Source organism: Xyrauchen texanus, chromosome 44 (genome assembly GCF_025860055.1).
Source record: "Xyrauchen texanus isolate HMW12.3.18 chromosome 44, RBS_HiC_50CHRs, whole genome shotgun sequence".
NCBI lineage: Eukaryota > Metazoa > Chordata > Actinopteri > Cypriniformes > Catostomidae > Xyrauchen > Xyrauchen texanus.
Genome location: NC_068319.1, coordinates 8,066,363 through 8,094,353, shown reverse-complemented (window position 1 = coordinate 8,094,353; position 27,991 = coordinate 8,066,363). Strand labels below are relative to the sequence as shown.

The following is a 27,991-nucleotide window of genomic DNA, read 5'->3' as shown; positions in this document are numbered from 1 at the left end:
TTTAACCAGCAAAGGCGTGGCATGGGCTGCTCATTAAAGAGAGCAGACAGAGAGGCAGACACTCCGTTAACATTCAAATAGGAGAGGAGTTCTGGGAGGTAAGTTTGGAAAATAAATATATAATATACAATATGTCTGGTAATATATATTATATATGTCTATGTATGTATATATATTTTAGTATTTAGTTTTAAGCTATTTTAATTATGGGGACACAAGAAATGTCCTCATAAACCACATTTATAGCATAATACCCTTGTAATTACCAGTTTGTAACCTAAAAAAAGTCCTCCACTCTGTGTGTGTGTGCATATGTGGGTGGTTTAATATAGAAACTAGTCTAATAATGTTTATTTTACTGTATGTTCAGTCTACAGAACCTCTTGGATTGAGTTTTACAACCCTAACAAGAAACAAAGGGCAGAAGATGAATAACAAGACGGTAATAATGGATCCAGTTGTTTTCTGATCCTTCCATCTTTCTGACCTTGTTTATATATATACCTAAGTTAATATATGTTAACATTGTATAACATTAATTAATGTAATAGTTAACATGTAGTAACTTTGAAGAATGCTTTTACAGAATTGATTAATCTTGGCTAATGTTAATTTTAACAAATAGTAGCACATTTATGTAGCAAATGTTATGTATATTATGTGAACATTAGTTCAAAATTATTAGTATACTTAACAATAACTTTGTATTTGTTAATGGAATAGTTCAAATGAGCTAACAATGAACAATACATATACAGCATTTATTAATCATATTTAATGTTTCTTTCTACATATAGGTGTACATTTATAAAAAGTTTTACATGCTAACATTAGTTAATGCATTATGAACAGGAATAAAAAATAAAGAATTGTATTTTGATAAATGAACATTAACAAATATTAATAAATGCTTCAACTAATGTTAATGTATCTATGCTACAATGTTAATAGTGTGAATAGAAACTAGTGTTACTGTTTATCCTTGTCTGACATCATTTTATCTATCAGTCACCAATGAAATTTATTTGTGTTGATTTTATAAGCTGTTTGTTGGGTAATGTCAGTTGATCACACTGCGAGACTATTTTCTCAGAAATGCAACATATATTTATCAAGCATTAACCAACTTGAAAATGACAAATGGAACACTTCATGAATGATTCATCGGCCAGGTCATTTGAACTTTATATACAGAACAAAGTCAGTTAGATCTGGCCATCAGAAAACAATACACTTTAAATAACTAAGATAACATTCAAATGTCTTATCAGTGTTTGACCAAGTGACATTGTTTAATGAGTTTCTGTTTTGTTTGAGGCAATAGTATATGCTGAATGAGCTACAGGGAACTTTATAGTCATGGCAAAGACAAATATGCTTAAAGTCAAAATGTTCACAATACACATTCCCCAGTTTTATTGTGCACAATTCATCAACGCACATTTTTATAAAGAAAAAAGAAAAGAAAACACTTTTATAATCTTTCAGAAAAATGTACAGTAAAAACTCATTGTGCCTCTTAAATTACTTTTTGGATGATGTCACCAAGACCACACAGGCAATTAGTTAATGTTAATCAATAGCCAAACAGTTATTTAAGCATTGCTTTACGCTACTACTGTGGGTAATGCAGTCTTTCTAAAATAATGAATGCAATATTTTAAAGTTGGTTAACATTCATGTAATAAAGATTAAAACAATAATAGCAATGGTTTTGGCTTGACAAAGTCTTGTATGATTAACCGTGTTTGAACTGAGTGTTTGAAAACATACTCCATAACGACTCGGTTACTAACGTAACCTCGGTTCCCTGAGAGGAGGGAACGAGTATTGCGTAAGTAGCTTACGCTATGGGAAAACTCCGTTGCTCGAGAAATATTGAAGTCTTTATGTAAAACGGCAGCAGACAGCGGACAGCAATGAGAGAGGCAGCTCGGTCATTGGCTGTGCTGCGGCAACTTGCTCGAACCAATGGCGGGGCGACTCTGAACGCGCGACCAATGGGCGCGCGCTTTGCGCTCGCGCGCTCAGAGCCCGCCAAGATGGGCGCGGCTAGGGCTATATATTAGGCGCCCCGTCATGAGAGTTCTTTAGGTTCAATCGACTGAAGCGAACTGACCAAGCACAAGCACAGCAGCTTACGCAATACTCGTTCCCTCCTCTCGGGGAACCGAGGTTACGTTACCGAGTCGTTCCCTCTCGAGAGGTCTCTCCTATTGCGTAAGTAGCTTACGCTATGGGAACACCATGCAAAACGCTGTGCGTGCTGACTTCGCTCTATAAAGCCAGAGGCAGATGCCTGAGCCTTAAAGCAAAGTGATTATTCAAGGAGCCGGCCAACGGCGAGCTATATAATGGGATAATACAGAGCGCCTTTGCCCCAAGGTGGCCCATGGTGGGGTGCTCATTGTAAAAACATAAGCACATATCTTATGTACTGATTTTTTTTAGTTACTGATATGCATAAAAAACCCTCTAAGTCAGTCAGAGACGGACCTTATAAGGGAGGAGATAATGCTCAGCAAATACATACTCCAGTTCAAACTACAGTCAGGCTGATAGAATGTTGGAATGCCATGAGGGGACCTGTAGGTTATAAAACCTGATAAATGTCGAAGGCGAGGCCCAGCCTGCCGCCGCACAAATATCTTCAATGGGTATCCCACACGACCACGCCCACGAGGAGGCCATGCTCCTCGTAGAGTGAGCTCTGACGCCTAAGGGGCATTGAAGGCCCTTGGCTTCATAAGCCAGCGCTATAGCATCCACTATCCAGAGCGATATTCTTTGCTTTGAAACTGCGAGACCTTTAGTGCGGCCGCCAAAGCATATGAATAATTGTTCCATCTGTCTGAACGGGGCAGAACGTTCCAAATATACTCTGAGCGCCCTGACCGGGCAGAGTAAATTAGCGTCGCTTTCGTTTGCTGGAGACGATAGCGCTGCCAGAGATATAACCTGTATTCTGAAGGGTGTGGAGAGCACTTTAGGAATATACCCGTGCTTTGGCCTAAGGACAACTCTGCAGTCGTTAGGTCCAAATTCCAGGCAAGCAGCGCTTGATGACAGCGCGTGCAGGTCGCCCACTCTCTTGACTGAGGCGAGCGCCAGCAAGAGCGCAGTTTTGAGCGAGAGCTGTTTAAGGTTCGGAGAGGTTCAAACGGGGCACTCTTGAGTGCATCCAGGACCGTCGCCAGGTCCCAGATCGGCACCGAGGGGGGGCGAGGAGGGTTCATCCTCCTAGCGCCTCTTAGGAAACTAATGATTAGGTCGTTTTTCCCTAATGAGCGTCCCTTGTCAGGATTGTGTGACGCCGCTATGGCAGCCACATAGACTTTGAGCGTGGAGGGTGTGCGGCCCGCCTCCAGCAGCTCTTGCAAGAAGGCGAGTACACTTGGTATCTCGCACGATTTGGGGTTCAAGCTCTTGGTATCACACCAGTCACTGAACACTTTCCACTTTTGGGCATATAAGCGCCTCGTAGAGGGCGCTCGCGCCTCAGTGATGGTTCTCAACACTCCAATGGGGAGGTTCTCGGGAACCCGTTGAGGGGCCATGCATGAAGGGCCCACAGATCGGGGCGGGGATGAAGAATCATCCCATTGGCCTGCCTGAGGAGGTCCAGCCTCAACGGAATCGGCCATGGGGCAGATTGCATCATCTGCATCAGTTCTGGAAACCACGTCTGGTTCTTCCAGAGTGGGGCTACCAGGAGCACTGCACATTTCACTTCCCTGATCCGACTGATGACCTGAGGTAGCATCGCGATCGGGGGAAAAGCATACAAGGGGCGGTTCGGCCGGACTTGGGCGAGCGCGTCCGTGCTTTTTGAGAAGAAAAGAGGGCAGTGCGCATTGCATTTTCCCTGGAGGCGAAGAGGTCGACCTCTGCCTCGCCAAAGGTTTGCCATAACCACTGAGCCGTCAGGGGGTGGAGAGACCATTCCCCTGGGAGAACTTTGTCTCTGGACAGCATGTCCGCTCCCTGGTTCAGGACGCCTGGCACATACGCTGCTCTCAGCGAGCGCAGGTTGTGCTGTGACCATAAGATGAGCTCCCTGGCCATAGAGTGCAGGGAGCTCGACCTGAGTCCACCCTGGCGATTTATATACGATACTACCGTCATGTTGTCCGTTCGGACCAGGACGTGTTCGTTTTTCAGGTACGGAAGCAGGGCTCTGAGAGCCAAGGCAACCGCTTTCATTTCCAGACAGTTTATATGTAGGCACTTTTCCGGGTTTGACCAAAAGCCGGAGACAGGCCTGCCCTCGTAAAGGGCCCCCCATCCTATTTTGGAGGCATCTGTCGTGATCATTTTTCTCCGTGTGTTCACACCCAGACTCACGCCGGTTTGATACCAGTCGACGGCTTTCCAGGGCGTCAGGGCTTTTATACAGCCGTGATTCGCTCTGATTAAAAAGTGGCCTGAGCGCCACGCGTGAGTGGGGACACGGCTCTTGAGCCAGCGTTGGAGAGGACGCATGTGCAACAATCCTAGCTGGAGTACAGCTGATGCCGAGGCCATGAGACCGCGCATCCTTTGAAATCGTTTGACGGGGGCGTGCGCGCCCGCTCTGAATGATGTTGCAAGGCGCCGAATAGCGAGCGCGCGCTCTGATGAGAGGCGCGCCGTCATCTGCACTGAGTCTAGCACTATTCCCAGAAAAGAGATATTTTGGCTGGGGGATAGCATGCTCTTTGCAGAATTGATTCTCAGACCCAGGCATTCTAGATGGCTGATAATCCAAGATCTGTGCGTTGTTAACTGACTCTCTGATTGTGCTATGATTAGCCAATCGTCGAGGTAATTCAGTATTCGCACTCCCCGCTGTCTCAGGGGGGAAAGTGCTGTGTCCATACATTTCGTGAATGTACGGAGGGCCAATGATAGGCCGAATGGTAGTACTGTGTACTGGTATGACTGTCCCTCGAAAGCGAATCTCAGAAAAGGCCTGTGATGAGGCGCTATCGGGATGTGAAAGTAAGCGTCTTTCAAATCCACTGATAGGAACCAATCCCCGGGGCGAACTTGCATGAGGATATGTTTGGTCGTTAACATTCTGAACGAGCGAATCATTAAAGCTTTGTTCAGATGTCTGAGATCTAGGATGGGGCGGAGGCCACCGTCCTTTGTCGGGACGAGAAAATAGCGTCTGAAAAAACCCGCCTCGCTCATAGAGGGAGGGACAGTTTCTATAGCGCCCTTCTCTATCAGTTTGAGCACCTTGGTGCGTAGAACATGTGAAACATGTTTCCTCACTTTCGTCTCGACCACCGCTGAAAAGCGGGGTGGTCTGCGAGCGAATTGAAGCGAGTAACCGTGTTTTATTATGTTCAAAACCCATTTCGGTATGTCGGGGATTTTTTCCCAGGGTTTTGCTCGCACAGATATGGGCTGAATGCTGGCTGGGGGCGTGTCGCAGTGACGTATGGGTCGAATCGCCTTGTGCTAACACTGAGCTTACAGCTCTCAGAAGCGCGGACGCGCTGAGCAGCTTTGTTGAGTGCCGAGTGCAGGGGTGCGTGTGAGATTACAGGCACGCGTGCTATCTCCGTAATGCTCGCAGCATGAGCTGGAGAAATGTTTGAAACTGTATCGACAGTGTTTACGGGGGGGTGCATACATTGTAATAGGCACGCGCGCCACTTTCATAAAGCTTCCCGCTCTTAGCGGGGAGTTTCTTGGCTCGCGCGTCGCATCTGTGATGCTCGCGGCATGAGCCAGAGAACTGTTTGAAACTGTATGGGCAGCGCTTATGGGTGGGGGTGCATATACTGTAGTAGGCACGCGCGCCAATTTCATAAAGCCTCCCGCTCGCGGCGGGGGGTTTCTGGCCATGCATACAGTGTTTGTGTGTAGGGGTGCATGCATGACAGCAGGCACGCGTGCTACCTTTATAGTATTTCCCGCTTTTACTGGGAAAGTGTTTATAACTGTGGGAACAGTGCTTGTGTGTAGTGGTGCATACATGACAATAGGCACACGATCTACATTTATGGGGCGTCCAGCTGGAGCTGGGGAAGTATTCAGCACTGTTTGGACAGTATTGATATGTGGGAATGCGCACTTTAGTGTGGACACGTGACCCCTTAGTGACACAAGCAGAAAATGATTATTTTTGTGATTTTTGTGTGTCGCCGTGAAAACGGCGTTTGATTGCAGGTGAGCGAGTTCTGTGACTGGCCCATTGACTGCTGTACAGACATTTCCAGCCGCCTGTAAGGGGACTGGGTAATGTTTTACACGTTTTGGAGTGGTCCGGCTTTTGCGAGACACGCACTCTCTCTTTTTCTTCCTATGGCTAGGAAGACTTACGAGGCTCCGGGTTCAGCACGATCTTGGGCCGAGGTCCCCATCGCTCAGGCGGCTGCTTTCGGTTAGCGGAATGCGAGCGGCGTCGAGCGGCGTCGAGCGTCTGTTTCAGGTCTGTTTTTTGGCTGGGAGACTGGAGGCGCCGCTCTGGCTCGCTGCTGCTGCGGTCTCTGGCGGCTCTGTGACGAGCTGGAGCGCTTGGGCAGGAAGTGACGCATAGCCTGCAAATCCTTCCGAGCTTCAGTGAAGCGTTCCGCGAACTCTCTTACTGCCGGTCCGAACAGGCCGCTTGGAGTGATAGGCGCGTCGAGGAATGGCGCCTTATCTGCGTCCTTCATCTCCGTTAGCGTCAGCCACAGATGGCGCTCAAGGACAGTCCGGTTAGCCATGGCCCGGCCGATGGATTGGGCGGTGGCCTTTGTGGCTCGCAGGGCTACATCAGTGGCGCTGCGCAGGTCCTTGAAAGCCTCAGGTTCAGGTCCAGACTCATCCATGGTGCGGAGAAGTTTGGCCTGATAAACTTGCAGAACAGCCATGGAATGAAGCGCTGACGCAGCTTGGCCGGCGGCGGCGTATGCGCGACCGGCGAGAGCTGAGGTAGATCAGCAGGGCTTCGAGGGATGAGAAGCTTTAGCTTTCCATCCAGCGGTGGAGGGTGGGCACAGATGGTTGGCCACAGTCTCCTCGAGGGGCGGGGTTCCCTCGTAGCCTCTTTCTCTCATGGCGTCTACCGAGGAGAGCGAGGAAGAGAAAGAAGGCTTCAGGCGAGCAGAGTGCGGGGCTTTCCACGACTTTGTGAGTTCGTCGTGAACTTCGGGGAAGAAAGGGGAGGGTCTCTGTCGAGGGGGCCTGCCGGCGCCCCCTGTAGGAACCACTCGTCCAGCCGGCTGCGGGCGGGTTCTTCCGGAGAAGACCAGTCCAGCCCGAGGTCTTCCACGGCTTTAGATAGGATGCGGACGATCTCCGAGTCCATGCTGGTGCCCGTGCTCGTGTCCACTAATGTCGACGGCGCGGGGTCGAAGGCCGAGCCCGGCCAGTCGTCGGATGCAGCGTCAATGGAAAGGCTGTCATCCTTTTCACCGTCGTCCCCTGACGCGCCGAACGAGACGAGACCCACCGCTCTGTTGGAGGGGTGCTGGTCCACCTGCGTGAAATGGACTGGCGGCGGGGAGTTCTCGGGTAGTGGCTCTGGCGGCCTCTGTGAGTGGCGCTTTTTCTTGTGCGGCTCGAACAGAGGGGACGGCAGCACGGTGGTAGCAGGCTCGTTCGCGGCGAAGGCGGCGAAGTGAGCGCGCAGCTCGGTGAGGCCCAGGGAGTCACATTCGGGGCATCCGCCTCGAGTGAGAGCAGCTTCTGCGTGGTCGGGTCCCAGGCAGCGAGTGCAGATAATGTGACGGTCCCCGTCAGGAAGAAGGCCTCTGCACGAGGCGCAGGTGGAAGGCATTTGGAACAACGCCTCAAAATTGCTCTTTTACTAAAATACAAAAAGCGTCGCAGAGGCGAACACTTGCAAAGTAGCTTAGCAAAAGGATATCAGGGTGATGCGCGCCGGATGGCGTAGCAGAAGGCTTTGAAGGCGGCTGAAGGCGCCGGCGTCCTCGTAGCAGTCCTGCTGTAGGCTTGTCGACGGCGGGTGAAAAGACTCCAATAATCCGGAGGATCCAGCGAAGAGAAGGTCTTTGCTGAAGGAGATTAAATCTAAAGAACTCTCACGACGGGGCGCCTAATATATAGCCCTAGCCACGCCCATCTTGGCGGGCTCTGAGCGCGCGAGCGCGAAGCGAGCGCCCATTGGTCGCGCGTTCAGAGTCGCCCCCGCCATTGGTTCGAGCAAGTTGCCGCAGCACAGCCAATGACCGAGCTGCCTCGCTCATTGCTGTCTGCTGTGCAGCTGCAATGCGTTTTACATAAAGACTTCAATATTTCTCGAGAAACTGAGTTTTCCCATAGCGTAAGCTACTTACGCAATAGGAGAGACCTCTCGAGAGGGAACTGCATATTTTGGAAAACGACAACGTTAGAAAACTGAAAATGGAGGATTCAAACTTAAACGGATTAGTGTGGACGTTGCCTAAGTCTAAGGAATTTGGGGGATTTTGGAACATTTGCATTGTGAAAACTGTAAATTCTTATCAGTTAGAAAAGATAGAGCTCTCAGAACAGAATATTAGAACAGTCTGAAGGACTGTGCCAAGCTTGGTAGATGTAGCTTGAAAGCTCTAGGGTGAGTTACAGTCAGAAAATTTGGTCTTGGTTTAGGGAAAATCCAATCGGTAGAGTAAATGTTTGTTGGATTTGTCAAGCCAACATAATAACAATAGATTTGAAAAAAATAAGCATTTCTATTAAGATATGTAGAGGGACTCTGGAGAGGGAATTTGACGTCCTGGTCAAAAATTTTATGCCAGTTGTGTAAGAGAGTTATTCTATACAACTCCATTTATTATGGAATTGTCAATTTCCATAATCCTTAATTGCAAGTGGATATGGATAAAATCAAGTGCTGCCCTGCATTTGTTTCTCGTTGAATATCGAATTGAACTCAAAATTACTATACATCACATTGTAGCAGTAAAATGGGTTGCAAATGCTATGTCATGGTGACTTTAAAAGTATCTGAAAACAGACCAAACCCTGTATATTTCTTTCAGATCTATGACAATGTTGCTCATGTGAACTATGCGTTCCAACACAAGGAAGAGCAGCCTCTTCCATATGCACCTTCATCTGGGATGTACCCTGCTTTACCCCCGTACCCTGGTCAACAAAACCCATCGCCTCTATACTTGAATACCTCTCCCTCATATCCATCTGACAGATACTCACCTGCTCAGGGCCTACATCAGTATACACCTCAAACAGCACCTGTAAATACCCACTCCACTTCCACACTTGGATTACACCCTGCCATTCACAAAGGTACTTAATTCTTCTTCCAACATTTTTCAAGTACTAAGTTTCAGATTTCAGACAGTATGTTGAAGGTTTTGCTGCTGAAATCTGTCTGTGCTTACCGAAATTCTAATCGCTTCCCCCAATGGCTGAAGCTGGAAGTGTTGTTGAATGTATGGGCACCTGTGAGCTTCAGTTTCTGGGTGAAATGTCCACAGAGTGGCGCAAATGTGAGTGATAGTTTTAGATAGAAATTATGTAATACAGTCAACAGGAATGCATATTTTAGTAACCATTCCCCCTAACCCAAACCCTAAACCTAACCATCAGAGGAGATAAAATTTAACTTTGTTTTACAAAAATACAACGTCTAAAATGCGCTCACTAGGGGTTATAAAATATTGATAAATAAATGATTGATCGGCATGTTATTTTATCGATATATTTTTGAGGCATTAATATATAAAAATTAGCCAACATTTAAATTAGAAGCCTAATTTGCGAGCTTTCCAATTTACTCAATTGGCTTTCTGTTTAAAAGTCTCTGTCTTGGTTAGGAATGGCACAAATATCACAACACAATGGATAATCTGATGTTGCAGGCAGATGGCAGTCCAAAGTTATGAAGATTTTTGTACTTGTTCAAGAATTAACAAAGCGACAATGATGAGTTTGCAGGTTAGTGTATGAAACTGGTGAAAATGCGCAAACTGAATGATTCGAAATGGCGATGTTTATTTAGCAATTTCTCTGTATGTAGCCTTGAATAGGTCTTTCATTTAAACTGTAAACCAACAAAATGACATACTTGTAACTGAAAATACATTGTGTAGGTTATATGAGAGACGCATATACACAATATATCATCCAGTGATGCTTGAGTAAATAATCTTTGTCCTTTGATAATGATTTGGGTTTAATTTGATGGAAAACTATGCGAGTTGCGTCAGCATGCCACTGCAGAATTTTGATGCTGAGCATTGGTGGTGTGTGTGTGTGTGTGTGTGTGTGTGTGTGTGTGTGTACCTTTGTAGAAAATAATTGTTTTGAATTATAGAACATGACAATTTACCCTGCCACTCTCACATCACTAAAATTGTGTTGAGAAATATATATTTTTAAAGACAAAGACTATTGTGCAACGAGCAGACCCTATTTATCTGAAAAAAATATACATTACTAACCATCGTGAAAATCTTCTGATTATCGATGCGTGAAAAAGGCATCGATCCCAAGTTTAGCGCTCACCTATTTTTATGTGAACCCAATTACTTCCTGGTTCCCACATCACCAGAACTCCAGGAGCATGTCCACAATGGTGGACATACTTAAGTGTTGCCACCTCATGGTCTCGGATGTTGCTCAGATCAGTAGCACTAAAGGGAAGTGTGTTCATGCAAAAAATTTTGGATGAGGGGGATGCCGCTTGTCAGTGATTTGGCTGAATGGGGTTAAGAGAACAAAAACATTCAGAAGCAACATGTCAATTTCCCATGTGATCACAATGCAGATTTTCATAAAGTGACATTCTGACTCTCTGGCAGTTCCCAGGAAAAGAATATGGCCTTATGTCGTGGGCACTGTCATCACCCTCCTGATCATTGTCGCAGTTATAGTTGCATTGTTTTGGTATTTCGGTAAGAATCCCACTTACTCGATGTCATACAGTATATCCACACCTTTGTGCCTTTTCCTTTCTAATGCCCTGACTTTGACAGGTGTGTTCGATTGTCAAGGGCGGCGCTGCAAAGCAGATAACAAATGCATCAGCCACTCTCAGTGGTGTAATGGGGTTCCAGACTGTCCATCAAGAGAAGATGAAGCTCATTGCTGTAAGCCTTTGCACCAACATATAAAAAACCTTTAGTATCACATGGCCTAGCTTGCAACACATTCCAATCCCATTTGCCTTCTCTTTTTACCTCAAATTTCCTGTAATGTCAGGTGAATGTCTGACTACTGTATGTGACTTTTTGTAGTTCGTCTGTATGGATCAAATTTCCTTCTTCAAATGTACTCAAATGAGAGCCATAAGTGGGAGAATGTGTGTTCTCTTGGATGGAATAACAACCTCGGAAGACAAGCATGTAAGGAGATCGGATACAGCAGGTAACATTAGCCTGACTTTTGAAACAAGATTCATAGATAAATTAAAGGCATATAAGGGTATGGATCCCTTTTTCTGTCAAAGACCGACAGTTTTCGATACTTTGGGCTCCTTTGTCACAGATTTCAGAATTGTTTTTTTTTTTATTTAACAGCAATATTTGGCCTGAAATTCTTGCTTCTCTCACAGGGATACTTATGTAGGCTATGATACAGTATCCTCAAGAGCATTACTAGACTACATGATGGTTAATACAGATTCTCTCAACTCTTCCAACCTGAATATGTCCACACACAGTTTTCTCACTAAAAGGTACATTACAGTTGTTGTTTTTTTCAGATTGTTCAGATGATTTCTCAAATGTTTATTAAAGGGATAGTTCACCCAAAAATGAAAATGATCTCATCACTTACTCACCCTCATGCCATCCCAGATGTATAAGACTTATTTTTCTTCTGCCAAACACAACCCATGATTTTTAGAAGAATATCTCAGCTCTGTTGGTCCTTTCAATGCAAGTGAATGGTGGCCAGAAATCTGAAGGTCCAAAAAGTACATAAAGGCAGCACAAAAGTAATCCATACAACTCCAGTGGTTAAATGTGGAGTGTGTAATTTCTGCGCTACTAGTGGCACCAAACAGAATTACAAAAAAAAGTATGTTTTCAAACAATCTGAATCTCTCAGTCTCATCACACCCTTTCGCACTCTCTGATTCCCTATGAACAAATAGGCCATTCTGAATAAAAGAAGATACGTGTTTAATAAACAAGATCTTAACTATAACATAAACACACCAGACAGAAAGGGTTGCAGAGGAATCAGCTTGTCCGATAACATTGCCAATGTTACGGTTCAACTGGTTTTCAAGTTAAAGGTAGAGTAAGCGATTCCTGAGAAATACTGTTGATATTTGAACAGCCAAACAAACACCCCTCCCTTCAGTGCTCCTTCAGTAGTGGACCATGAAGAGATATTCACGGAATTTGACAAAAAGTGTATTGGATGAAAATTACACACTCCACCTTTAAATCCATATCTTCAAAAGAGATTTAACAGGTATGGGTGAGAAACACCCACTTTTTTACTTTTTTTACTATAACTCTCCACTTTCACATCTAGGTTGGCATGAGGGTGAGTAAATGACGAGAACATTTTTGGTTGAACTATCCCTTAAAGTCGTTATAACGTGTGGTTTTTTTCTAGTTTGTTTTTGTCTTGTATTGTTTTGTTTTATTGTGGGTGAATCTGAGCTAAGCATGAGAATAAGACATTATGGAACCATGTCCGAAAACCATTTTTTGTTAGTGCTGTTTTTCATAGAATCAGCTTGTGTAAACATTCTCTGTCATTTCTATTTTGGCATTCCAGTTCAGACTGCCCATCTAACAGTGTAGTTGCACTCAAATGTATTGGTAAGAGAACAGTTTTGCATCTATTTCCTTTTTTCTTTGTGTCAGCTTGAGCAGTCCCCTTATGACTCAGTACACTTGACACTGTGTTTATTAATGCATATGGGAGTGCCTTCTTAAACGATCTAGTTTAAACCTCTCTACAATAACGCCAGTGTTCTAATATTGGCTATGGTGTTTCAGCCCTGCCTGTTTTGGCACGAAACTGTCTGCTATAAAAACAGGTGCACAAACACAATTTCTTCAGAATCTCTTCCTTCAAGACAGCAATCATCTCTTGTCTAGAAGCCCTCTACCTTCACCGTCGAAATACATGAGTCAGCAGGCGGAATCATCGCAGCAATGAGACTCTCAGCTCCATTGCAGTACTCATGCGAACATCACTCCACCTCGCCACTTGATGCTTCGCTGGTGAACAGGCCTCAGCATCCTGATTCCCCACAGCGCTTTGGCAGGTGTTGTGTATCCTTATAAAGCAATTGCATATTGTATTTTGTGTGATATAAATATAAATATACAGTATATTTATTAATATATTTATATATCTAAAAGAGTTGCTTACATGTTTGCGTCTTTTTAAAGATGTCGTTCTGTAAGTGTTCATTGTGCAAGAGACACATCCTGCCATCAGATCAGCATTAGAGCTGAGTTTACTGTCTGGGCCATGCCCATGTAGAGTCAGCTCTCATGGAGACAGACTGTCCTCACTGTGAGGGCATGAGTCTCAAGTCGCTTCGTTTGCAAACCGCCTTCGTTCTGAGGGACGATTCAGCCTCTCGCACCCTCCCACCTGCCTCTTCTGTGATACCCAAGGATTCACACGAAGAGGCGCAGCAGGGCCACGAGGTCTAGCAGGATGAACATGCCCGCGAGTCCCTCAATCTCCACGAAGCGCATGTTTGCAATGGCAATGCACCATATATTTCATGCCAAGCTCCTCAGGCAAATGGACAAGCAAGGCTTTGATCCACACCGGTACAGACTGCATGCCACGAAATTCACGGCACAGATCATCGGCAAGTCCATGGGCAACCTGGTCATTCTGGATTGACATATATGGCTGACCCTCACGGACATGAGTGACAGGGAAAAAGCCTCTCTGTTGGATGCTTCAGTGTCTCCAACCAGCCTCTTTGGAAGCTCGGTGAATACGTTTGCTGAGCATTATGTCGTGACTCAGCAGCAGTCACAAGCTATGAGGCACTTCATGCCCAAACAGAGCATATTTCTGCCGGCTCGCCCTCGCTCTGTTTCGAGCCAGTGCCCAGCTAAATGCCCCAGCACCTGCCACTGCCATCTCCCCACTGCTGTTGGTTGGGAAAGTAATATTGTTGTTTACAATGTTATGCAAAATGTTGTTTCTGTGTCTTACATTCTAATAAATGCAATAAAATATGCAATAAAGATTACAGAACTCGCTGCAAATGCACGAGATGTTCATACATTCTCAAAAAGGAGCCTTTTCCTCTTCAAAGAACACACATTATGCGCAACCGCTTCACTATGGTGAGCAATTCATTATAACATATGGTATTGGTATCATCCAATTTGCCCTCTGTCCCGCTATGCAGACGCGTGGTGAAGCCTAACAGATATTTCAGAATGGGTATAAAGAACGATCGAACATTGTTATACGATCCAATGTGCACACCGTTTCAATGGTGGGCTCTCTTCCACATTTTCGTCCAAAGACATTTTACAACCTAGACGTAACATTTCTATCTTTACAAGTTGTCTCTATTTAGAGTGCTTGCTAGTTCATTGACCAAATATATTTACTTATGCTCCTCCCTTTAAGGACAAGCTCCTTAAGCTGAGTCATAAGGTAATGTCTCGGTTATATACATAACATTGGGTTCCAAGAGACGAAGTGAACGAGACATTGCAAATGCTAGCCGCACTACAAGACTCAAGAGTTCTTGAGGCACGAGCGATGCGCTCCTTGTTCTCAGTCAGAAATTCTGAAGAAATGGTGTTTGTGCACCTGTTTTTAAAGCAGACAGCTTTGCTCCAAAACAGACAGAGCTTAAATATCATAGCCAATATTAGAGTATTGGGATAATTGTAGAGAGGTTTCAACTAGGTTGTGTAAGAAGGCACTCCATATGCGTTAATAAGCGCAATGTCTCGTTCCCTTTGTCTCAGGGAACCGAAGTTACATATGTAGCTGAGATGTTTTTAAATACAATATTCATGCATAGCATTCTGTTTATGTGTATGTCACCTGAAAAAAGTAATGAGGTCTGAATCTCTAGATGTCTAGATGAATTAACTCTGTACATTGTTAAAGCTAAATACAAATTAGCCACTCAACCTCTTGCAGATCATTTAGAAATTTGCATTGAGAAGCACCTCATTACTAATCTAACTACATTTATCAGTAGCCTGACAGCTACTTTATCAAAAGAGTGACTTGAGTTAAGCAAAACTACTTTAAGTGCTAATCTAGGCATTCACTTTTAGATTGTGGACATAACATCAGGAACCGTATTGTGGGAGGAACCACAGTGACCACTAAGGGGGTGTGGCCATGGCTGGTCAGCCTGCAGATTGCCAGAAGACATTTGTGTGGAGGGTCTGTTATCACCCCCTACTGGATCCTCACAGCAGCTCACTGTGTTTATGAGTAAGTGCTCTCATTTAGTCCAACTCATTTATTTTATGAGATCATTATAAACTATAATAAATTAAATGCTGAACTCTCCATGTGTAGGAATTCAGATCCAAGGTACTGGACTGTGTATGCTGGGTATCTGACTCGTATAGAGATGCAGTTCGTAACCGGCAATTCAGTAAAACGAATTGTTATGCACAAATTTGACCCGGACACTAACAACAATGATGTGGCTTTAATGAAGCTAAACAGTCCACTCATGATTTCATGTAAGACTCAGCAACACAAGTTTTTCATAAAAAATTCTAAAATTTCTGTGATAATTTTATAATACTTACAATAAAGGAAATCAGCATATTTGATTCTGGTAACATGTGAAAATTGTCTTGATATGGAGAACTTGTTGATTTTCAATTTCTGTTTCCACCAGACTATTGGAGTGCAAATAGTCACTCTGTGTGGCAGATGATATTTACACCTAGTGCAAATAGTCACCCTGCTTTTAATCCCTTAAAGGGATGTCTTTCTTTTTTCTGTAGAACACAAAATGAGATATTTTACAGAATGTCCAAGCCGCATTTTTCTATAAAAGACTTTTAGTGAATATAGTCTTAAATTTCCAGTTTGTCCTTCACACAAGCTATTGTTGGGATTTAGAAGACTTGGAATATAGCATATGTGTCAAATGGAATATGTTTAAGTCATATGATCCTTTTATGTTACCTTTTTTTGGAGCTTCACAGTGTGAATAACTGTCCATTTTCTTTGTATGGAAAAGAGCAGTTTGAACTTTGTTAAATCTAATTTTGTTTGTGTGTTCCATAGTTTTTTTTTTTTTTTTTTTTCAGTTTTAAGCAAACAGAATTAAAATTTTTGGGCAAATAATTCTGTGTTTGTTTCTTTTAGCAAACATCAGGCCAGTGTGTTTACCCAATGCGGGCATGTACTTCTCTGCTCCGAGACAGTGTTACATCACAGGATGGGGGTCACTGACTAATGGAGGTATGCAAAGTTTAATTTATAATAATCACAACTCTATAATTAGTCATAATTGACATATAAAGGAGGCAAGTTTGTGCTGAAAAGAATGACAATGAGTTTTAATTGAAATACTCATGGTGCGGTGCTATTTTAGTGCATTCAGTAACTGGTTAAACTTGATTGCAGGTGGTCAGTGAATAAGACACCAGTGTTTGTGCTGAAATACCACATGCAATAGTGGCTCAACTATTTAGTGAATTCACCATTAAAACTGAAGCATTGTTTATGTTAAACCACTGAAACTGAAAAGCATTCGTGAACTCAATATTTTCCTAAAGGAACTACTTCAGAAACTCTACAAGAAGTCAAAATCGAGCTGATTGACAGTAAGACCTGTAATAGTCCGCCGGTGTATAACGGACAAATCACAGACAACATGATCTGTGCTGGCAAGCTGGCAGGTGGAGTGGACTCCTGTCAGGTCAGAAACACCCACTGTAAAAATGCAATTAGGGGTTCCTCTAAAGTGTAACTAAATGTTAAATGCATTCTAAAGCACAAATAAAATGACTGCTGTTCCACACAGGGGGACAGCGGGGGTCCTCTGGTCATACTGGAGAATTCTCAATGGTGGCTGCTCGGGGACACTAGCTGGGGTGATGGATGTGCTTTCAGAAATAAGCCCGGAGTCTACGGAAATGTGACCTACTTCCTTAACTGGATATATGAACAAATGCGGGTAAGATTTGAAGTAAAAAATGTAAACCGTGTCACTGAAAAATCTTATTTTTATTTTTAATTAGAGTGCATTTATTATATGCTATTACCACTAATAACCAATAATACCAATGCTATTGTTATTATTATTAATAATAATTATTGTCATTATTTGTATTATTATTATCATCCATAAGAGAGAAGAAAATCACTTTTTATATATTTTTTTATTTTATTTTCAGAAATATTAATAATATTTATAAAGAAGTTTCAAAGAGCGACTGATCAAAACTACTGACACTCTGGGAGTAAGAGATTTTCATGGGTGCTCACTTTTTTATTTTATTATTTTTTTCTTCCGGACCATAAATCTAAAATAACCAAGTATTATTTTCACTAGTACCATAAATTTGTGAATTGCACAGTTTGCTTCAATATGCACCTTGTTTTTTTTTTAATGTAAATTATGTATAAAGAACACATTTGTACAAACAATTTAATAAAAATGTAGAACTGAGACTGATGTCACTGACATGTTTCTGGGTTTGTCAAATTTACAAAAATGTACAAAAGCATCATTTATATTTTTTGTAAACACATTCTAAAAGATAACACAAGTGTTTGAGAATATAACAGGGTGTGAGGTGCAAAGTGTACAGACCGTACTGTAAACTGATGCCTCTGTTAGCTGTGGGTAGTGGGACTGTTTTCTTATCAACATCAAGACTTAATTTTGCGTTAACATTAATCTTATGTCCCCAATTGTAAGTTTTGAGCCATTTTTAATCCCCTTTTTGTCTTCGCTATTAGTGAGAATTTTTACAAGTACAAAAATGTAATGAAGTCTCTCAATTATTATGAGGTCATAAAAGCCGCATGAATAATAATTTAAAAATAATCAGAAAATGCTGATGTGGCGTACAGCATGTCACACCACAGGACATGTAAATGTTTTAAAAAGTATTGCACTACCCTTAAACCCTACAAGCTTAACAAATGCAATATCCATTTGAATACTGCATTCTTTCAATTGAAAAAGCTAATAAATAAGCCAAAAACATTACAAGTTTTAGATGAATGTATGCATATACAGTCGGACTTTAATATACAGATGTTGTCTTCATTCTATTTGCAAGATATTATTTTTAGACATAATTTTAAAAATATAAAAAAATATTAATATTAGACTTTATTTTGACACTATAATGGATTATACACTCACCGACCACTTTGTTACGTACACCTGCACAGCAACTTATTCATGCAAATATCTAATCAGCCAATCATGTGGTGGTATAAAATCATGCAGATATGGGTCAGGAGCATCAGTTAATGTTCACATCAACCATTAGAATAAGGAAAATTGTGATCTTAGTGATTTGGACAATGGCAGGATTGTTAGTGCCAGACGGGCTGGTTTGAGTATTTCTTTAACTGCTGATCTCACTCATACTGATTTTCACGCACAAGGTTCGACATGTTGTGCATTCTGAGACGCTATTTTGCTCATTAAAATTGTACAGAGTGGTTATCTGAGTTACCGTAGCCTTTCTGTCAGCTTGAACCAGTCTGGTCATTCTCTGCTGACCTCTCTCATTAATAAGGCATTTCCATCTGCAGAACTGCTACTCACTGGATTTATTTTGCTTTTGGCACCATTCTGAGTAAACTCTAGAGACTGTTGTCCATGACAATCCCAGGAGATCAGCAGATCCAGAAACACTCAAACAGCCTGTCTGGCACAAACAATCATGCAACGGTTGAAATCACTGAGATTTCTTTCCCCATTCTGATGGTTGATGTGAACATTAACAGAAGCTCCTGACCAGTATTATTTTATGCATTGCACTGCAAGAGATATACGTAGATCTTGAGGTATCTTCATGGCTTTATGAAGCATTATGGCTCAGAATCAGCTGACCAAACCACAGGAGTCCGTAAAAGTCTCTTGTCCTAGTTCCCTATTGGTCACTCGCTCGACATTGTGTCGATGAGTTGACACTAGGGGTTGCTCATGCAGACCCCAGACATCTCTGATCTTGAGAATGGAAATTGGAAATTGGCGTGTGGAATTTGCATTCCACTCCCCCGGACATACAGGTATAAAAGGAGTGACGCTGCAAACACACATCAGATATCTTCTTCGGAGCCGAGCCACAGATCTGAATTCCTCTGCTGCCTCCATTCATCTCTACACGCTGTTGGATCTACGATGCTTTCTAGCAGTACTCGCCCTCGAACACTACGTTGTGCTGAGCACACACCCCTGGGCGCTTCAGCAGCAGAAAAAGTTCACGGAGTGAATAACTTCGTTTATATATATATTTATATACCTATATATATATATATATAGGTATATAAAACACACAAAAACAGTAATATTTCTCTAAAAGAGTGTCGCAAACGGAAAGCGTCTTTTTCAAGATGTCTTTCCGTTTGTGTTTATTTCCTGGTTTATTTCCTGGTCGATGTCTCTCGATATCTGATGGCCACGATCGCTGCCTTTCATGTCTGACACTGAGGACTCGGCTGGACTCCTACCCTCAGGTGTGGTGGCTCAGTCTCAGTCGCTCTGACGCGGAGCTGATGGCCATGCTTGCCCGGGCAGCTGCTTAGTGTCGGGCTGGAGTGGAATCGAGGACATCCCAGGCTGTTTCGGGAGCAGTCACAAGGATTCAGCTCCACTGGCTCCACCCCGTCTTGAGGCCCCACCTGCTGGTATGTCCGACGCTGTAGTCCCCTTGGTCCCTCTCGCGATAGAGCCTGTCCGTCCAGCCGAGGTGAAGAAGGGGTTTTACAGCCCCTACTTCATCGTACCCTAAAAAGGTGGCGGGTTGCGGCCAATCCTTGACCTGCGAGTTATGAACCGGGCTCTGCACAGATTCCCATTCAAGATGCTCATGCAGAAACGCATTCTAGTGAGCGTCCGGCATCTGGATTGGTTCACGGCGGTAGACCTGAAGGACTCGATCTTTCCATGACACAGACCCTTTCTCCGGTTTGCCTTTGAGGGTCAGGCATATCAGTACAAAGTTCTCCCCTTCGGCCTGTCCTTGTCCTCTCGTGCCTTCATGAAAGTCGCAGAGGCAGCCCTTGCTCCACTAAGGGAAGTGGGCATCTGCATCCTCAACTATCTCGACGACTGGCTAATCTTAGCTCACATGTGGGACATGTTGTGTGCTCACAGGGACCTGGTGCTCAGGCACCTCAGCCGTTTGTGGCTTCGGGTCAACTGGGAAAAGAGCAAGCTCGTCCCAATTCAGAGCATCTCTTTTCTTGGTATGGAGTTGGACTCTGTCTCAATGTTGGCGTGCCTCACCAACGAGCGTGCGTGTGTAAGGTCTTACCGGTTAGGAGTGGAAGCACATCGTGCTTGTTTGTAGTAACTCCTCCCCCCTTGGGTAGGACCTACCACGACGCCGCTCCGCATAATGTGCTTCCACTCCTAACCGGTAAGACCTCCCCCCTCTCAGGGCCGGGTGTGGTCTCCGCGGTGTCTTCCTTTTTGGAGGGACACCCCCCAGCTTGGACCATATATTTGGCCCCCAGCCCATGGCTGGGCCAGCCAGTCCTTATACTTCTGAGCAGTTTGCCGTTCCCCTAGGTGCAGGGGACCGATTCATGCCTGCCAGTGTGTTGGGGGTAGTTATGCGACGGCTTGCTGCACTGGCTACCAGGCTACAAAGAGGTCTGCCCGTCTCGCACCGGCAGTTTGCGTAACTCGGTTCAGCTCTTGTGGCGTTTTCCATTGGGACCCCTAGTGTCAACTCATCGACACAACGTTGAGTGAGTGACAGATAGGGAACGTCTCAGTTACTGATGTAACCTCTGTTCCCTGATGGAAGAAACGAGACGTTGTGTCCCTCCTGCCACAACACTGAATCAACCACTGAAATGGCCGGGTCTTTGGCTCGGCTCCTCAGTGTGATACCTGATGTGTGTTTGCAGTGTCACTCCTTTTATACCAGTATGTCCGGGGGAGTGGCATGCAAATTCCACACAGCAATTTCCATTGGCCTTTTCTCAAGATCAGAGATGTCTGGGCTCCGCAGGAGCGACCCCTAGTATCAATTCATCGACACAACGTCTCGTTCCTTCCATCAGGGAACGGAGGTTACATCAGTAACCAAGACGTTTTCCATGTCTTTTCTTCACACCTAAAAATATGAATTCACACCAACCCACAGAGCACCGCCATTCCTGGCTCACAGTTAATCACCATTATGAAGTGTTATAGCATATTCAGTGGCAGAATTTAAACCACTCCTATGTCATTTTAGCAGGACCTTTAATCACCACTCATTGAATTTGCGTCTCTAATCGGCAGATGCTCAGCGGAGGAGATCAGCGTCTGCTACCTGTTTGTACCAATTAGCAGATGCGTGACACTCGGCTGACGGCTCTTCAGAGGGTTAACAGATGTGGCAATTATGGACTCATTTGAATGAATGCTCAAGGGGTCCAACATAAGGGCTGTGCAATTACACGGCAGCCCGGGAACCCATTTCATCTTCAGCTTGATTCTCGGTCTCTGTGAGAGAAAAGTGTTGGCAGGGAACCCACAGTGTGTTGACAAACAAATCTGCTTGCTGGGATTTTTTTTCCCACCAGGGGAAAATATGCTTAGAGTTCAGTAAACCCCAAAATGTCTGGCTGATTTAGTCCATTCTGGCTACTCTGGCTGACAAGTTTAGTTGAAAATGACTAAATTAGATTTTTAAGAATTCTGTATATTGTTTTCTATCATGGTTTAAGGGATAGTTCACTCAAAAATGTAATTCTGAAATAATTTATTCACCTTGACTTTCTTTTTTTCCATGGAACATAAATTAATATGTATCCTAGACCTCTGTGGATACATCCTTTAATGAAATATCAGAATAAAATAATATAATATAATATACAGTTTTACTAATTACATTAAAACTAAAAGGTCCCACTAACTTTTGTCTCAGCTTCAGATGCAGTCCAAGATCAAAAATTGGGTGCTTTTAATACTATATACTTTAAAACGTGATTGAAAAAAACAAAAAAACATTCACTATATTGTCCCTTTCGGCTTTCCATAGTTTTGCCCACGTAGAGTGTTTTAAAGGGATAGTTCACACAAAAATGAAAATTCTCTCATCATTTACTCACTCTCATGCCATACCAGTTGTGTATGACTTTCTTTCTTCAGCAGAACACAAACAAAGATTTTTAGAAGAATAGTTCAGCTCTGTAAATCCATGCAAGTGAAAGGTGGCCAGACCTTTCAAGCTCCAAAAATCACATAGATGCAGCATAAAAGTAATCTATATGACTCCAGTGGTTTAAAGACTTTAAAGTCTTCAGATGCAATATATTAGATTTGGGAGAGAAACATATTAATATTTAAGTAATTTTTTGCCTGTAAGGGTGTGTTCACACTTGGCAAGTTTGGTTCGATTAAAACGAACTATGGTGCGATTGCTCTGTTAGTGCGGTTAATTTGAACAAGTGTGAATGCTGTCACACGAACCTTGGTGCGCACCAAACAGACCCACTGAAAAGTGGGTTTCGGTGCGCTTCCAAGCGAACTCTGGTGCGGTTTTATTGATATATGTACGCAGTATGGACCAAAGATATCTAAACGGACCAAAAACAGGAAGAAATTTGACTAATACTTACTTCAAGCACACCTGGTTCTTCTCATTATAGGAGCTGTGTTGCCCATCACAGTTCGGTACAGGAGTCGGAACCACCGTCCGCCGTCCTTGCGGCATATCTTCGTTTTGTGTGCGACGGAGGAATTCCTGGCACTGTTTTGACTCCTTTACACATTTTATTGGCTCTTTGTTTGTTCTCAGCTGGTAAACATGCCACCATATATACATATATAAATATAACGAGCGCATTTCGCCCAGCAGCCAGCATTGTTTTGAATGATTTCAAGTTCCGTCAAAAAATATACGTCATAAAAGCTGTCCAATCAGGTTGTGACTTTTTCCTGATGCCTTTGGTTTTGTATCATTAGGTTCGGTGTTAAAAATGCCAGTGTGAACGATAAGCGAACCAGGACTAAATGAATCATTTTCTTTTTTGGTCCGGACCAAGAGGACCAAGAGAACCGAAGAACAATTGTGAACACATCCTAAATCTCTACTTTCACTCTGAAAGTGAAAGTGGAGATTTTTTGCATCTATGTGAACTTCTGCAATTAATCAAGATGGACTTCAAAGACTTTGGTCATTAATCTTACAGTTCAAACACAATCTATGTTTAATCACTGACCTTTAACACTTAGTTTAATAATTTTAAACCATGATTTTACCTATACATAATTAATATTTACATTACATTCATAATGTTAGCCAGAGGGGAACTGGCCCTCACAGTGAATCTGGTTTCTCCCAAGGTTATTTTTCTCCATTAATCTACATCTTATGGAGTTTTGTGTTCCTTGCCACAGTCGCCTACAGCTTGCTCACTGGGGTTATTAATACAATTATCATTTGATTATTTGTAAACACTATTAAAAATCGTATTTTATCTAAATTACACAATGATGATTAATAGACTTTATAGACATTACAGTTTTATCGTCTGTTAATGCTGATATTCTGTAAAGCTGCTTTGAAACGATGTGTGTTGTGAAAGGCGCTATACAAATAAAATTGACTTCACTTGACTAGTAAAAAGGATTGAAATATGAATCTGTTTCTCATCCAAAGTGATTGCATCGCTTCAGAAGACATTAAACCACTGGAGTCCCATTAAACCACTGTCCAGTGGATTACTTTTATGCTGCCTTTATGTGATTTTTAGAGCTTCAAAGTTCTGGTCACCATTTACTTGCATTGTATATAGACTTACAGAGATATTTTTCTAAAAATCTTCATTTATGTTCAGCAGAAGAAAGAAAGTCATTCACATCTGGGATGGCATGAGGGTAAGTAAACGATAAGAGAATTTTCATTTTTGGGTGAACATATAATTTGTCACATCACGTGCTAAGACATTTGCATTTTTTGCTAAACATTTCAGACATGGTGAAATAAACCTTGCAAACTTTGGCAAATCTAGCAACACATTTTCCCTCAAAAGTAGGCTACCTATTTTAGCCCATTTACAGTTTGCTATCTCCTGAATTATCTTAAAGCACACATCAAATTATGGAAAGCCAAAGGGGTCAATTGTAGTGTCTTTTTAAAATCAGTGTTAAAAGCATGCAATTTCTAAAGCTGAGACAAAAGCCTGATATCTGACAGATGTAACATTTAAACTTTTATCATAAAGTGTATTATATTCCTATATTTTAGCAAAGTACGGCCCCATTTGTATCCACAGAGGCCTGGGCTAAGCCACAAACATCCACTAAACATAAAACTGCTCCTGATTCTTACACTAAATAAGCTGGACGCAGCGCAATAATGTACCAGAACGCAGATGTCTCGAGACGTGTTTATAAAGTTGAAGTTCTTTTTAATGTCACATGCCATCTAAAAACTGCAGCACTTCTGTGCAAGACGCTGAAATCCAGCAAGATGAGAGCGGTTAAAAACATGTTTGTGTGAACGGACCCTAATGGTGCCATTTTTAACTGAACAAGTGCGCAGAGAAAGAATGAATAACAATCAAGCTTATGGCTTCATAAGATAGCTTGATTGCAATATAGCAAACAAGTTTGATGGATTAGCTACCTTTGAGGTGTTTTTTGTTCCAAATCATAGGGGTTTGGAACGGTATGAGGGTGAGTAAATGATGGCAGATATTTCCATTTTGGCTGAACTAAGGAGTCGTCCAGGTGTGAGTAGGTCAAATATTCTCCAGAGAGGACATATGCTGAGGTCATCCCTTTAGTCTTTCAACAGCTCTCACATGTAGTTTGTGTGTCTGCCGATCAAATGGAGTGTGTGAGGGTCTGATCAAATACACTTGCCTCTGCAGCCAATGAGGGGGAGAGCTTGTTACTGGGCAGTTATGGGTCTCTCTCTCTCTCTCTCTCTCTCTCTCTCTCTCTCTCTCTCTCTCTCTCTCTCTCTCTCTCTCTCTTCTTGAGGTCGATGTCATACATCAGCGTTCATAGATTCCCTGTGCTAGCTGTGTGCGATTCTACTGAACATCAGCAGTCTGTGCAGCTTTTAAGATCAGCTAATAACATCAACTATTAGCTCACCTCAGCAACACACACAATATAGTCTTATTAGAGGAACACTTTTTGCTGACATCAAAATATGTCAACATATAGGACATTTCAAAGGATATGTCGTCACTTTATTCCTTTCTTGTCTTTTCATTAGCATTTTACCGTTTTACGAATCCAAATATAGGCTGTTTTTGTTTTGAAATTTTGTCAGATATATTATAATGACAGTTTTAACCTTAGAATTAACTTGTTTTTAATTTAAAACAATTAATGACAATACGTTATGGCAAAACAATATTAGTTCATTTGATTTTAGTAAGCGGAAACAGAATAACAGGAAAGCCTAGCGTGCGCCAGTGTTCGTGATTTGATGCAGAGTTCCTCTGGCAGACAGGAGGGGGCGTCACTGTCAGGAGAAATAAACCACTGACAGCGTCAGATCCGAGCTGTGGGTTTCCTTGCATTTTCTTTCACAAATCTTCTGTTAATAATAGAAAGATCTCAAAGCTTCACAAACGTCATATAACAAAATGGTATGAATAAAGCTGTGATTAATATATCATAACAAAGAGATCTAGATTAATTTTAGTAAATAAAAAAAGACAGCAGTAAAGCTACGATTCAAGATTTTTCAAATCCGACATTTTTGTTTGCAATATAAAATTCAAACCTAAAAATGGCAAATAAGGACCTTTTTAATATTATGTAAATTAAAGTATTTTAAAATCTTGCTCTTAAAATTTTTTAATTCATGGTGCATATGTATAATATATTTAAAATGACAAAATTGTAACTAAATGGTTCTGTTTTCGTTTTAATGACTCTCCTATTAGTAACCACCAAGAAAAACATAATAATAATAACCTTGAATATATGCATAGAAATCTTAATCATTATTCTTTTTTAAATGTTTTCAAACATATATTTCAAGATAAATAGTAGGCATGAATTTCAATCTTGAATATAAGTCTTTACACCATTTGACATTTGACCATCTGAACTAACCTTGCCATGTTATAAAAATTCTAATTCTATGATATTTTTAATAGAGTTGCTGACCTTGAGGTCAGCGGGTCTACTAATTCTTTTTTTTGATGACCCCGCCTTACAGGGGTCATCTCTGTGACATCATTTCCTGTTTTATGGTTCTCTTCTCAAATCACAACAAATGGCTCCCTGCATGTTGGTTACTGACTTTTGATATGGTGGACACATTTTTCATATTTTAAAAGACTATTTTTAAACAAAACTGCTTCACATTTTACTGTTTAAAAAAGACACAGTAATATATATATAAGATAATAATCAAAGTATTATGACATTCAAAAATAAATTTTTTATAAGTTGATAGATTATAAATTGAAAAAATAGTGGCACGTCCATGATGCTATAATGAATAACAAGCCTTGCTTTTTATTTCTTCTACAGTATATGCAATGCAAATCGAAAGATATATGTTGGATCATCTATCTATAAGATTATGTGAAGACTGAATATTCTCTGTGCTGTTCTGTGCTGGTCATTTTTTCTGTTGACAGTTTTGTATTTAGGTCACACAGGAGCCCTCAGGCTGCAGAAAAGCACGTCCTCCATAGGAGTGATTGACACCTTCTCTGATAGTGAATGAAGTCTCCAGCTTCTCTGGGCTCCAGCCACAATAATAAACCAGAGCTTCACACTGACACTTTGCCCTCGTCTCATTTATGAATTCAATGATTTATGTAGAAATTGACCGGTATTGGCCACAATATGAAATAAGTTTACATACATTGACTGATTTTGGAAGGGGCAGCATTGGCATTCTGCTGTAACTAATTAATTTTGTGTTCCACCGAAAAAAGAATGTCACAGGTTTCCAAAGACATGAGGGTGAGTACACAATGACAGAATTTTCATTTTTGGGTGAACAAAAAAAGCACAAACTGTAGAGCTCAATATGTAATAATAGGAGCATTATTTATTTTATTCAAGTGCACAGCAGAGACTTTTAACTGTCTCAGCACATGTAACAAATACATGTACCAAACCCAACCCTGTTCTTTCATCTGTCTGTCATGTTGACAGCTCTTCAGCTCAAACAATGTTAACGTCCCGTGGCTGTTCTCCAGCAATGAGTCCAGATGGAGGATATGCTGGTACCTATCCTTCCCTTTTTTTCTGCCAGCCTTCACCTCCACTCTGCACCATCTGTGCCAACCTACCTTCTCTCCATTAGACAGTTGCAGGTTCCACCGTGCGTGGCATGCCTGCAGCTGAGCAGACAGCCAGTCCAACATCTGTGTATCCTGTGGGACAGATGGAGGGAATGTCCCGATGATCCAATCAGCTGCAGTCGGCCTAAAGCACAGCTATGGGCCACTAGTTCTTGGGCCGAGATTTTGCCAAAAAGGTACAGTAAGTGTTGAATTGAAAAGAGTTCCCTGCCTAATATTTCTTACTGGACAATTTCTTAACAACCAAAAATATACTTTGTAAAAACACAAAGAATGGCAAGAAATGTTTAAAATTCATAATAAGAAGCATATTCAGGATTTAAAACTTTTCCATTTCCTAAAGCCATTTTTAGACATTTAATAGAATAGAATAAAATATAGAATATGGTAGGATAGGGTAGGTTAAAGACAAACAGAATAGAATAGAATAGAATAACCATAACATTTATCTTTGGAAAATTATAATAAATCCACATTTATTGTCCTTTTCTGAAAAACGACAATGCAACACAATATGTTGGTGTATGGACGAAAAACCATATCCAACAAAATAGTCTCAGCACACAGCTCAAAATATGTCAGTGGTCTATAGAGAACTACAGAAAATGTTTGAGACAAAATGAAAAGAAAGAGATCA

General features: G+C 42.2%; 1 protein-coding gene across 4 annotated transcripts; it reads left to right on the top strand.

Moving 5' to 3' along the window:
• Nucleotides 1–5: 5 nt before the first annotated feature.
• tmprss2 (transmembrane serine protease 2) lies at nt 6–26,842 on the top strand. Of its 4 annotated transcripts, none has more exons than XM_052117373.1 (14): nt 6–98; nt 371–442; nt 8,964–9,231; nt 10,749–10,841; nt 10,923–11,036; nt 11,184–11,313; nt 11,501–11,623; nt 12,682–12,725; nt 15,186–15,348; nt 15,436–15,605; nt 16,243–16,338; nt 16,656–16,798; nt 16,904–17,056; nt 26,680–26,842. In XM_052117373.1, the coding sequence occupies exons 2-14, from the start codon at nt 428–430 to the stop codon at nt 26,689–26,691; spliced, it is 1,524 nt and encodes a 507-aa protein (XP_051973333.1). In that variant the 5' UTR covers nt 6–98; nt 371–427; the 3' UTR covers nt 26,692–26,842. The 4 variants fall into 4 exon arrangements, with proteins under 4 accessions (XP_051973333.1, XP_051973334.1, XP_051973336.1 ...); XM_052117374.1 differs by lacking the exon at nt 26,680–26,842 and adding an exon at nt 23,030–23,756; XM_052117376.1 differs by lacking the exon at nt 26,680–26,842 and adding an exon at nt 17,277–17,553.
• Nucleotides 26,843–27,991: the final 1,149 nt, after the last annotated feature.